At 43.0% G+C, this 13,919-nt stretch overlaps 1 protein-coding gene across 1 annotated transcript in view; it reads left to right on the top strand.

Moving 5' to 3' along the window:
- Positions 1-13,919, top strand: part of MYO5A (myosin VA) — a 98,127-nt gene that overhangs the window by 37,879 nt on the left and 46,329 nt on the right. Inside the window, exons 5-9 of the mRNA XM_054273122.1 lie at positions 4,400-4,556; positions 8,992-9,135; positions 9,898-9,979; positions 11,370-11,477; positions 11,935-12,041. Coding sequence (XP_054129097.1) covers positions 4,400-4,556; positions 8,992-9,135; positions 9,898-9,979; positions 11,370-11,477; positions 11,935-12,041 — 598 coding nt within the window. The remainder of the gene's footprint in view (positions 1-4,399; positions 4,557-8,991; positions 9,136-9,897; positions 9,980-11,369; positions 11,478-11,934; positions 12,042-13,919) is intronic.

The raw sequence follows: 13,919 nt of genomic DNA, 5'->3' as shown, positions 1-13,919 counted from the left end.
GTTTGAAAATTATTTGAAAATTGTTTGAAAAAATATTAGCAACTCTGAGGTTTCAATTCTTGCACTGGTTTTTTTTTTTTGCCTCAATTTTTCCTTTGGTCAACTAAAATTGTTACAAGCTCTCCTGGATAATGAGAGCTGTCAATGATTGCTCAGTGTTGTTGCAGCATTCTGTACAAATTGGAGGTGCTCAGTGAGTGTTGCTCTTGCTTCCAATATATCTGGCAACTGTGCCCTCGTGAGAGGAGCAGTTCCTCCACCCTGAGCTCTTCTGAAAGCATCTACTGCACATTTTATGCAGTATAAAATTCAAAGTAGCCAGTGCTGTTAAAAGCATTGCATTAAGATACATGCACATCCTCAGCAATGGGGGTTTTTCACCTCTTGAGAGCGAGGTGATGCTTTTATAACCACTTGCTGGTTTCTTGTGTGCTGTTATTTCATTCATAATCTGCAAAACCCTTTTCTGTATGGGAGGTATCCCTGGGCAGTTTGCAGCACTCTGTCTTCCTCAGTGCTGAACCTTCTTTGAGCAGAAGCTATTTCCAGTGTTAAATTTTGCAATGTTTATTCCAAGCACAAGAAGCCCCTGTTGCTATGCAGGCTGTAATCTCGAGCTTCCAGGAACTAGGTAAGGCTGAATCTTCTCAGTTTTGGCACTCTGACAGTGAATTTCCTCATAAACATACTGCCTGTCAACAAAATTTTGTAGATAAAGTGAAATTGTCTTTACAAGTTACCAGCCTATGCAGAAATATGGTTCTGCATTATTTTTTGTGATAGAGAATGCCTTAAATTGCCAGTTAGGTGTTGCATAGTGTTTCCTCATTCTTGTGTTTATCAAGAAATAGCTGTTACCCTCCCATGATTCCCAAAGTATAGGCCTGAGAGAGTTTATACAGTAGAGGTCTGAACCAAATCCTCTGCTGCTAGCAACCCCAGCCCATCATTTCACATTTCAGCTTGTCAAGTGTCTGGGTCTGTCATCTTAAAATGGCACTTTTAATGTAGGTCTGTCATTCCTTTATTCTGCTGCTGTTCAGAGGAGCAAAAGCTGAATGTGATCCTGAACATAACGTGGTGTTTCCATGAGTGGTGAATTGCTCCCAGTCAATTTTCAGTCTTATCTTTTCAAGATAATTTGGCTGAATATTGCATCACAGTGGTGTAGTTCTGTGTGCTGGGGTCTGATTGCTATCTGCCTTTGGGGGAAAGAGCACTCCTCCACCTCTCATCTCCCAGATTGCTTTTGCTCATTTCTGTTGGCAAAAGCATAATTAAAATGTTCCCTCCATTCAGAAGTAATCTTAATTTTAAAATCATCTATTTACTTGTTTTATGCAGAGAAAAACACTGCAGGAAGATGACATATTGCATAAAATGTGGCATCTGGCTGCAGAGAGGTGTCACATAAAGCTGTTGCCCTACTTACATGTTTCATTGGCTGAAAGTTATAATTATAGCTTTTTTTTCTGACTGGCAACATGTTAAATACTCAAAATGTCAGGTCAAAGGTCAGGGGTTAATTATTTAACTAAAAATAACTCTAAAGGTGTAGTATATATCTGAGAAAGAACTTCAGTGGTGTCACTTTTGTTTTCTGGGTATTTTCCCCTTTGTTTTGGTCTTTTAAATTTTGTTTTGTTCGTAGCACACCCTGAATATGAAAATTTCATTTGACATAAACAGATGCTATTCTTTAGACCACTGCTTATACCAAATAATAATAAAAAAATTCTCACTGCATTTCATACATCATCCAAAGGGCTTTGATGCTAGTTTACTTGTTATTTTCCTTTTAAATGTGGTGGTTTCTTTTTTCTTTAAAGTTTTATCATGTTAAAGAGCTTTCTGAGCTGGCACAGCTGCCTGGCAGGACCAGAGCACCTCTCCAGGAGTGGATGGAGGTGCAGTGCCCAAGGGGATGTCCATGGGCCGAGGGGCTGTGGCAGGAAGGGCTCATCCCCTGCTGCTCTTTGGGTTGTGCTGCTCTGTCCTTTCCCCTTCCAGTGTGATCTGGGGTGTTTTGTTGTGTTTTCCTTTCTCTCTGGCAAGCAGCACAAAGAATAATACACTAGAGGATGGCCAGTGCAGTGTGTTAAAGCAGAACAATGGACTAATGTACTGGGGGAGACAAGAGCAGCCCTGAGTGTGGATGGAGGGCACTGCTGCAGACACTGAGGAGCCCTTTGTGTGCCCTGGTGCCTGCTGCAGCCACAGAGTCCTTGCAGCAGGGACTGTGACGGTGTTCACAGGGGTCCCAGGATGAGGGAAGAGATGAGGATCTGACTCCATGTTTCAGAAGGCTGGTTTATTATTTTATTATATATATTACATTAAAACTATACTAAAAGAATAGAAGAAAGGATTTCATCAGAAGGCTAGCTAAGAATAGAATAGCAAAGAATGATAAAGGTTTGTGGCTCGGCTCTCTGTCTGAGCCAGCTGACTGTGATTGGCCATTAATTACAAACATCCAACATGGGCCAATCACAGATGCACCTGTTGCATTCCACAGCAGCAGATAATCAGTGCTTACATTTTGTTCCTGAGGCCTCTCGGCTTCTCAGGCAGAAGGATCCTAAAGAAAGGATTTTTCATAAAAGATGTCTGCGACAAGGGACAGCAGCAATGTTTGCAGATACACAGAGCAAAGCCCCTCTTCTCCAGGGCAATGATGCAGTGTGGATGTGTGTATGGACTCAGACAGGAATGAAATAATGGATCCCTTATTCCTGGGCACACGAGTGTGTGCTAAGGAGAAGAGAACTCTTCATATCTTATGACACAGGGGAAGGAAACTCTGGCTAATTAGCAACAGTATTGTTAAGGAGGAATTATTTCAAACTCATTTTTTCATTACTGTCTTTGTAAAAGTGGAACTCCTGAGAAGAGACTAAGGACTGTAAAACCAGTGTGTGTTTTCCATGCTCCCACACATATCCTTCAGGAATGTGACAGTGAGAATGAGACACCTTTATTTCCATGGCTTTTCTTGGCAAAAGAGCTTGTTTTTTATTGACAGTTTTGTCAGAAGTCTGTTTTGTCAGAAGTCTGAGTGAGTTTGCATTCCTTGGTTTTCTGAAAGCTTTTTGTACTTTGGGAACTAAAAAATCTCAACCATCAGAGGATCCATTTCATAGAGCTTCCTCAGAATTCAGATATTTAATGATATTTAATGCATCAAACAGCTGGTGATCTACAAATGAAAAGCTTGTGATGTTGTTGCCTATCTCTTGTGTTAAGCAGTCTCTGCAATCAGACCAGAAGTTTCATATTTTCAAATGGCATGGGGTTTTCTTTTTTCTATTTCAAAGAGCACAGGAGGAAGACAGAGAGAATGGTGCCAATCCTATGAAGAAGTGGTTGGTTTTGACTCACTGCAGGAACTGTCTTGTTTGTTACCACTTGTCCCATTTAAAAGTGCATTTTTGGGCATTTGTTTGGATTTCTCCTGCATCCTGCTGCTGCTCTCTTTGAGCAGGAGGATCCATAAAACTCCTGCAGCTTCCTGAGCCACAGGCTCTCTCCCACACACCTCTGACTGCCACGGGTGAACTCTGGGAGGGGGAATGGCGAAGAAACAAGAGGGTTTCTTCTTCATTTTCTATCTGGAAATCTTTATTGTTACTGCAAGCCATCCCAGGCACACAGAGCTCCCTGCAGACCCTGCTTGGTGGCTACTGTGCTGTCTGAAATGTCATTCACAGCTCCTGGGCTGTGCAGCCTGCTCTGTGCCTGGGCTGTGCTCGCTGTGTTCCAGCCCCAGCTCTGTAAAGCACTGGGGAGAAGTCTTATTCCTCCTTTTGCTTCTTTTCACATTAGTGAGTAAAATAGGATTCAACTTACCCAACTGACAGGAATACTTCAAAATACTTCTTTTTAAAACTTCATTTTCTTTGAAAATGTAAAAGCTTTATAAAGCACATATGGTCTTTATTTTCATTAATAAAGTTTCAGACTTTATTAATGTTAATTTCTGTGTTTTGCAATATGTTGTTTACTCATATAGTTGGGTTTATGCACAGAGTTCTCTGTGAGTTGAGAGAAAATTATTTTAGGACCAAATGGAAATTATTCTTTTTTGCAAGAAAAGAATTTCTTCCACAACAAAGGCACTGTCTTCGCTCCAGAGCTGCTACCTCTGTCCTGAACAGCCATGCTTGAATTTTTCAGATTCAAAACAATTCTGGGATAAGCTGGTGATGAGAGCAGAGGGACGGAAGGTTTCTGTGGCTGACCCTGCTGTTGATTCCTCCCTCTGTCAGATGGCATTCGTGGCCTTTGCTAATGACCACTGACAATTCAGTGGAGCCTGTGCCACAGACTGTGGGTAGGAGTAGCTGCAGGGGCAGGTAGTGAGAGAGCAGCTGGGAATTAACGTGTGTTTGTGTTCCAGGGATGAGAGGAATCAGTCCATCATCGTCAGTGGGGAGTCTGGAGCTGGCAAGACTGTCTCTGCCAAGTATGCCATGAGATACTTTGCCACGGTCAGCGGGTCTGCCAGCGAAGCCAACGTCGAGGAGAAGGTCTTGGCCTCCAACCCCATCATGGAGGTAAGAGAGCTGCTGCCCCAAACCCCCCCCTCCAGCTGCTGCCTGTACTGGGACAAACATTCAATAGAGAGCAGTCCATACTTCCTAAAAACATTTCTAAATATACATTACAATTTTGTGTCTAATCCATTTACAAGGAGTTGCTCATTTATGAAAGACTGAGAGAAGGTGGGAGGTAATATTTCAATATTGCTAACATATTTCACATAAAGTAATTTTAATGTGAATACTGCTTTGAGTCTCTTCAGCTTTGTAACTGGTAGTTCCCAGCCTGCTGGCCAAATGCAATTGGAGAAGACTGGTTTTGTGTGTATCCAAAGAGGATAAAGCTGTTGGTCATACCCACCAGATATGTACATCACACAGTGGATTCTCATCTGAAAGGAAGTAAAGCAAATGTTGAATTTCAGGAAATAAAATTAAAAAAGAGAGACTGAGGAAACAAAGTTGCATGGGATGCACACCATTTCTTTCAGAGGGAAAAAAGATATTGGAAGACATAATTTTGCTATAATTAGCTCAGACTCATGTTTCTGTTCTGGAAATTGTTGTAACCACCTGTAGTAAAGTCCCAGGGGTTTGGAGGGCAGGTGCTAGCAGTAGACTTTGAGACAACACACTACGTGTACAATTCCTCCTGCTTAAGGGCTTCTGTTCTCTGGGAAGCTCAGGAGACACTAATTCTGATGTCACAGCAAGCAGAAAAGATTTCTTAGACTTATCTGAATGGTTTCTCATGTCTTTGCCTACATATGTGGTTTCAGGTTGTGGCTCTGAAATTAAGGAACTCCTGTTAAGAAGTGATTCATCAGAGAGAGAGTTTTGGGGGAATTTCTGGAGGGAAGTAGCTCTGTCCATAGGCACACACATGGTCATGCTTTGGTAGATGTTGGGCATCTCTGCAGTGTGGAAGATCATGAGTAAATAGAGTGCATGCAGTGGAATGTGAAATGCAAAATGCTGCCATTGTTTTTTTCCTCAGGTATTTTTTAAAATGACCTGTGTTTTATTCCTCCTTTCCTCCTGGCATGAGGAGTTCATGATACTCAAACTATAGCTGCCCCATCACATTGTGTGTGTCTGTCACAAGGTAATGGTGCCTGGTTTGTGGTGCTGTGTGCTGAAATTCCTTCTGTGGGGTGAAACAAGCTGTGCTGTGCTGGGCAGGGACTCACCCAAATGTCCAGCCATGGGAGGAAGCCAAGGAGCTGCAGCTGCCCCGGGGAGCAGTGGCAGTGGGGCAGGGTGAGCTGGAGCTGCCCCCAGGGCACACCTTGCAATGTGTGCAGGAGGGGCCCTGTCCCACCCAGGGCTCCCTTGCAGTGCTGCAGGGATTGCAGGAGGGGCCCTGTCCCACCCAGGGCTCCCTTGCAGTGCTGCAGGGATTGCAGGAGGGGCCCTGTCCCACCCAGGGCTCCCTTGCAGTGCTGCAGGGATTGCAGGAGGGGCCCTGTCCCACCCAGGGCTCCCTTGCAGTGCTGCAGGGATTGCAGGAGGGGCCCTGTCCCACCCAGGGCTCCCTTGCAGTGCTGCAGGGATTGCAGGAGGGGCCCTGTCCCACCCAGGGCTCCCTTGCAGTGCTGCAGGGATTGCAGGAGGGGCCCTGTCCCACCCAGGGCTCCCTTGCAGTGCTGCAGGGATTGCAGGAGGGGCCCTGTCCCACCCAGGGCTCCCTTGCAGTGCTGCAGGGATTGCAGGAGGGGCCCTGTCCCACCCAGGGCTCCCTTGCAGTGCTGCAGGGATTGCAGGAGGGGCCGTGTCCCACCCAGGGCTCCCTTGCAGTGCTGCAGGGATTGCAGGAGGGGCCCTGTCCCACCCAGGGCTCCCTTGCAGTGCTGCAGGGATTGCAGGAGGGGCCCTGTCCCACCCAGGGCTCCCTTGCAGTGCTGCAGGGATTGCAGGAGGGGCCCTGTCCCACCCAGGGCCATGCTGACCCCCGTGTGTGGCTGACAGGGGAAGGTGCTGAGCCCCCCCTGTCCTGTCCTGCCCTGCCCAGCACAGCAGTGGCACCGGGTGTGCTCCCATCTGCCTGCAGTGACAGCCCTGTGGAACACAAGCTCTGCAGGTTTCCCTGCACCCCTTCTTCCGTTTGGTCTCAAAGCCCAAAGCAAACATCCTGCTCTCAGCCCTTGGACCCTACTTCCCAGTCAGTGGCCATCAGCTCACCACTAATTATCTGAATTAATTTCCAAAAGCAAGGAGGTTTAAACTGTGGACTAAAAGAGCTTCCAATCTATACCTTTTTTCATTCACTAAAAATCAGTGGGGGTGCTTTATTTTTATTTTCTAGGGATAACAATTTTGTGAATGTGGGTATATCAAAATATATATTTCAGTTGCTTTAAGGATTATTATAATTGGACAAAAGTTATCTTTTAAACTTCCAACACTTGAACTTTAAATTGCCTTTAGAGTGAGTGTTGTAAAATTTGCTGTTGAGGCAGATTCTTATGATAGCATAATTAATGTTTTGAATTCTTCAGTTGATTAATCAGTAGAAACACAAATTAACCCATATATTTGAGGAAGAAAATGAGTGCTTCATTTTAGAAACTGGAAACTCCTCATTTGCTGAGCTGACTGTAAAATCTTAGGAGCAGAAGGTAATTTAATTTTTAAATTTGTATTTGGACAACGTAAACATCAATGTTTTAGGAGCAACCACCACATTATCTTATCCTACTAAATACTCAGTAATGTCAAGAGGTAACTGTACATTTCTAGCAACTATTTGACTACTTTTGTAGTCAATAACTATATACTGTTTTCCTATTGCAAATGTGGAAATCAATAAGTCTTAAAACACACCTTTTTGTCATTTCCTGCCCCTCATTCTTTGTTACCCTCTATAGCTATGCAAATAGTATAGCTTTGTATGTATTCAGGCAAGCAATCTGATAATCCCAAAGACTTTCTGTTTTTATCAGTAATACCTTTCAAAGGAATAATTGGTTTCTGAAATATTATGGTATTGTATTGCTACCAACAAAAAGTATGTCACAGTAGCAATCATTTTCTTCTTTCAAAAAAACGCAGGAGTGCAGTTAGAGTACATTCAGTTTGTAGAGTACATTCAGTTTGAATGAATTTGGTGTTTCTTGGAGGTGCAGGGATGCAGTTTGTTCCTAGATCCTTTCCAGCAGCTGTCCATGTGATGCCCACTCTGGCACCTGCCCTGCTGGCTGTCCCTGCTGCTGCTGCTCCCGTGGGGTTTCTGACACCCCAATCCCCCTGGCCAGGCTGTACCAGCTGGCACTGACCCATCCACTGCCCTCCTGCCTGCAGATCTGAGATTCTCAGCAATGCTGCTTGCTCTCATTTGTTTGTCTGAGGTTTATTTCAGTACAGAGATCCAGGGGATGGCTGTGTGGACTGGGGAATTTGGACACAGATACAGTGATGCACTTGGGGCTTAGTGACACACGCAGTGCCCTGTGACGAGGGGCAGTGTGCTGCATCTCAGACATTCCAAATGCCATTCCTGTTAATACAGAGATAGCTTTAGGAATTTTTTAGAAGGTGAATTTCTCATCTGATTGAGAAGAGAAAATGCTTTTGTTTGGAGTGCAGTGTGTTGTGATTTGCATGCCTTCAATTCTGATGTGTCCAGCTGGTACCTGCTGTGGGGTGAACCCCAGTGCTGAGGAGGTAAGGCAGAATTGCACCATGGAGGATCCACAGTCATTATTTATTATGTAATATAGAGGAAATGCACAAGGAATTGTTTGTTGTGTGTGGAGCTGTGTTGAATTAATCTGAGAAAGTTCAGATGAGGCAGGGCAGCATCCAGGGCTGTCTCTGGGGCAGTAACCAAGCTGCTGTGGAAAGGGTTCAGTTTCACATGACTTGAGTCTATGCACGTTAATTTTTAGATTATGCTTAGGCACACAGTAAATATTTTTAAGTGTTATATTTGCAGAAATAGTTTGGAAATGTGGTGATTAGAGAGTATTAGTAATGATAAACTGTTAGCCAGGCAGAACAGAGTGGGCTGTGGGTTTGTAACAGGTAGACTTTCAAAAGTTGCAAGTACTATAGATGTATATATACACCTACCCATATAAATATATACAGGTGAAATAATTCTTACAGTTTTATTGTCTTTGAAATAAGTTGTTGTGTATGTGAGCTTTCTATTAGACTTTTTATTTCCTTTTGAAAGACTTCAAAGAACAATAAAGGATTTTTAGCTGTAGAATTAGATTATGTGGAAGTGAATTGCTAGGAATATCAGCTCCCAGTCTTACATTAATGAAATAACTGTATTTTGATGTATCTTGCTGACCAGGCAGAGACCATCCTTCATTAGATTTTTGACTATTTTTAAACCAGGAGAGAATTAATGTTGTTAGGTGTTTATGAGCCATGTAGGTGATTAAATAGATGTGATAATTTCTACAAGCTGTTTAACCTTTACCATATTCCCTTTTTCCAGTCCATTGGAAATGCCAAAACTACCAGGAATGACAACAGCAGTCGCTTTGGTAAATACATTGAGATTGGCTTTGATAAGAGGTATCGAATCATTGGTGCTAACATGAGAACTTACCTCTTGGAAAAGTCCAGAGTGGTGTTTCAGGTAAGTCTGATGTCATCTCTTCATTTTGTTATGTCGTACTTGAACCAATCCAGCACCCCACACTTCTCTCCAGCTTTGCCTACCTTATAGTCTAGAGCTCAGTAAAAATGGACTTGTCCTTGACTGGCTGCCTAAAGATATAACAATAATAATTATGGTTTGTACCCTGTGGGGATGCTACTTGAAGAGCTGTTGTATATTTTAGAAGTAAGAGACAGTTATAGCACATGGTTTAGCTGGAAGAGAGTATTTTTCATTTCCTTTTGGTTTGGAGGTATGGAATTTAGAGTGCTTAAGTTCAGAATTATGGTGTTGGTCATGAGTCATCACCTTCTGAGCTGTGTTTGTCCTTCATTTTATAATTCAGTCTTGGCAAGGAAGATACTTCCTTTACCAGATTACTATAAATGCTGAGGCAAATAGTGTTAGCTATTTTTGGAAAATGAAACACTTCTGAGCATGATCACTTCCCTCACCTATAGAATCCTGATCTATAAGTAATAGTAATCTACAGCTCAGAAAAGTGAAATCATGCTTTTTTTTAAAATTAAAATGTCTGCATGCTTCTTGCTGTTGAAAATGTATTAAATTAACCAAGAAGGAAGTGGTAGATGCTGATTTATCTTGCTTTTTTCCAAGTGGCTTCTGTGCTCTTAATGCATTGCTAGAGAAAGCATTTTACGTAGTAATTCAACTCTGCTCATGGTTGTTTTTGCCACTTGTTAAGTGGTAAAAAAATAACAAATTTCTTTCTTTTTAAAGGCAGAAGAGGAGAGAAATTACCACATCTTTTACCAGCTTTGTGCCTCTGCAGCATTGCCTGAGTTTAAAACTCTACGCTTAGGTATGACATTCACATTGCTGTGTTGTGTGCTTGTGGGAACAGCAGCATCTCTGAGCTTTCTGAGCCAAAGACCCAAAAGAAAGATTTCTGGCTTTTAAATTCTAAACTTTTAAATACTAAAATGTATTGAGAATAACTAAAATTACACACCTTGGACTTTGTGGTTTTCTGAAAGAACAAAAGTAACAGATTTGTTTATTCAGCGGACTCTAATACGCTGCAGTTGCAACCAGTAGGACTTACTGTGTCCTGGAGGGTGAAATTCTTTTCTCTTAGTTCTTTAAAACCTTTCTGTTGTTCCAGCCACTAGAGAATTTTACCCTTTCTGGTATAAGTGCCTGAAAAGCTTATTTTGCATCTGCTGTTAGCAGCAATTACTTTATGACCTCTGCTAACTTGGTGATCAAAAAGCAGATGAGGGAATTTTTTATTTTTTCAAATTAAAATGTTGATAGAATAAAGTTTCTCATTTGACAGGAGTTGGTGCTTTGTAAAAGAAAAGTGTAATGATGACCTTAGATAGACAATCATGTCCCCATTTAAAAAATCCAGTATAAATTGCAGTGCTTCAGTATATTTTTAAAAGTCTGTTTCATAGTAGGAAAGCTGCACAGCCTGTGCTGGTTTCTGAAATACTGTTCTGGTTTTAGAGTGTTTCTCTGCTCTTCTGCACCACCCTGGCACATTTAGGATTCACATCTGCTAACACAGGAAAGAAAGGAACTGATGTCATTATAACTGAAGAAGCCATTTAGCAGACTTCTCTTTCAGCATTCTTGGAACCTTGGCTGATCAGAAGAAAAGGAGTCTGTTAGTGCAGCTGGGAGCATGAAACCACAGGAATTTACCCAGGAGAGCTGCTGGTCTCCCAGTGCAGCCCAGTGCTGTCCCCAGAGCAGTGTGCAGCTCTCCCGGCTCCAACCTGGACTTCTCAGCCTGAATGGACACTCATAAGGCTGAGCCAGGCCACAAATTAGAAAAGAGAAGAAAATGGGCAGAATGTAATACCCTGATGCAGTAATAGCATGGTCATATCTGTCACGTAACTCCAAAGTGCTGCTGCTCTCAGCTCTGGGGCTGCTGTGTAGGTGGTTGGCTCAGGCATGGAGAGGAACTGCTTCCAAAGTGATTATTCCACAACTGTGCAAGTCTGAACCAAGGTTAGGTAGAGAATATGCTTGAGGACCTACTGTGGGAACCAGGTAGCTTAAAGAATACTGACTTGCACAGTTAAATCTTGAAAAAAATGCTCTTTAGAATATGTGGGCCAGAAGGTGAAAATGTACATATGTCAGATCATGGATTCTGCCAAGAGCAACTTAATCATGACACAGCTTTACAGGTGTGCTGTAAATTTTTGCATCAATGTGTGTATTCTTTATTATTACAGGGAATGCAAATTACTTTCACTATACAAAGCAAGGTGGAAGCCCTGTGATTGATGGTGTTGATGATGCTAAGGAAATGGTGAACACCAGGCAGGCCTGCACTTTGCTAGGTAATTAGTAAATCAGTCATATCCTAAATCTGATAAACTAGCAAGTGTTTTCTATATTATTTGTGTATGTTATTTTCTTACTCTGTTGTGTTTAAAACCAGGAGAGTTTGGTAAACTTTGGGACTCAGATACTTGTATTGCATGGAGACGATATTTAAAGATATTGTAGTATAAATCTAAGAGGAGGGCACATGATGTGAACATAAATGGTGGATTCCCTTGGTGTAACATATACAGTGCTGGAGGTCACTGACAAAGCACTTTGAAACAGCAAATTAAATGATTCATTTTAATGGAGTTTTGTTTCATCTGGTTGTAAGACATTTTTTATAGAAGTGGAACCAATTAGTACTGTCAAATGTCAAAGTCACACACAGCAGTCACTGTTCTCTCCTTAACAAATTTTTAATCAACTGCAGCTCTCTCCATTCAAACCATTTTATTCATCCTTTTCCAGGGATTAGTGACTCGTACCAGATGGGAATTTTTCGAATCCTGGCTGGCATCCTTCACCTGGGCAACGTGGAGTTTGCATCTCGGGATTCTGACAGCTGCACTGTTCCTGTGAGTGGCAGATGAGCTGAAGGGCACGGTGTGCACCCTGACAGCTCTGCCTTGTGCTTGTTTGCAGGGACCTCTTCTGAAAAGGAGTGCAATGGAAATGGGTTTATTTCTAATTTGCTAACATTTTCACCGTTTTTTGCGGATAGATTCAACTCTCCTCAGTTCAGAGGCTTTAGACAGTGCTCTCTGTATTATAACACTGGTACACAATTATAGCTGTAATTGATCTGCCCTAGAAAAGTCTAGTAGGCAGGCTAGCTTTGAAGTCCTGAGCAAATGTCTTGATCTTTATATTCCTGCATGAATATCTTCCCTGCACACAGTAAATGCTTTGCCAGATGGGCTCTTTTTTGGTGTGAAGTGCCAGAATGCCCTAAATAATTGCAAAACAAATGCCTCTGGGGTGCTTAGACATGAGCATAGGATATACAGATATGATTTGTGTGACTCATCTAAGTGTCATGGTTTTATCAGTTCTTTTTTGCCTTGGAGATCAACAACAAGGACTGAATAGTCTGATCTGAAAAACCCTCCTCATTGGTGAGGGCCCAGGCTTCTTACCCATATTCTGGAGATGAGAAACAAAACAGTTCTGACTTGTCTCTTCTTTGGAATCAGAGGGACCAGTTTCTCCTTTTTCTTGTCTTTGAATGTCTACTGCTAGCCTGCACAGCCATTAACTTTCTCTCTTTTGCAATAGCAGCAACACTTCCAGAGTTTTTTTCTTTTCTCACTGTCAGTGCCTTTCTCAGGAATCTGCAGTGGCAGTTTCTGGAGCTGAGACAGCAGCAGGTCCTTTGTGGGTGATGGGTGTTCCTGCCCTGACGCCCCCTGCCCGTGGGGTCTCACAGCTTTGAAACCACAGCAGCAGTCAGGCTCCTTGGTGCCTTGTAAAGGTTTTCACTACACAGAAGGCTCATTTAATGATAACAGGTAGAAAGCTGATGAGCCCCAGGACATGAGGAGCTTGCCTGTGTTGTGATGGTATCTCCAGTGCAGGAATCCCACTGGTAGAGCTGGTGAAAAGCTGCAGGTGCCTGTCCTGGCAGCACCTGGCAGGCAGTGGTGGATGTGTGCTCAGGGACACCATTACCTGTTCCCTGTCACTGCCATGTCACCCCAGAGCTCTGGCCATGTACACTGCTCTGCTGGGAAGGAGCAGTGTACTGCAGAGTGCTCAGCAAAGGGCTCCCTGTGCTGTTGTGGCAATAAATCAGTTTGTTTAATGTCAGCTTGAGCAACCCTAATGTGACACTCTTTTGTGCAGTGTTCATAAGTATTATTACTCTATTATTGTCTTCCAAGCCAGTAAAACATGCTCAGTTAATTGGATTTTGGAGGTGTAGCTGCATGGGGCCTGTATGCTGTAAGAAGTAGAAGAAGCCCCAGAGAAGTCACAAGGATGTGGAAATATTTAAAGCTGATGTACCCTGAAGCTGTAGGACATGTGGTGGCAGTCCTCTGCCATCTGTCCTTGTCAAGACAGTGCTTGTCAGTGCTGCTGAGCCACCAGGTGCCACGGGAGCGTGGTGAGCAAGTGCTGTAGGGGAGCTCCTGGGGAGGAAAGACCTGTCTGTCCTCCTTGATGTCTAGTGATCAGTTTGCATGTTAGCCACTGAGTGTGGTATCTATGGAGTGGTGAATGCACTGCACTGGTCATTGTGCAGAAACCTTACATACCCATCTCAACATGCCAGCCTCACTGGTTGATCTTACCCAGTTAAATAAAGCTCAGGTTTTTTTTCTCTTGTACAGTTCAATTTGAGAGCTAGAGAACATCATTAGTGTGCTGCAATCTCTTAGTGTTTGTCTCCAGAATTCACTGAGAAAATACTTTGTTAAGTACTGAGACCAGATCACTGAAGCCCTTCCACACTT

Source organism: Melozone crissalis, unplaced genomic scaffold, assembly GCF_028551555.1.
Source record: "Melozone crissalis strain CALT ecotype California unplaced genomic scaffold, PUWL_Pcris_2 ptg000014l_1, whole genome shotgun sequence".
Classification (NCBI taxonomy): Eukaryota; Metazoa; Chordata; class Aves; order Passeriformes; family Passerellidae; genus Melozone; species Melozone crissalis.
This window is presented reverse-complemented; position numbering and strand designations above follow the sequence as displayed.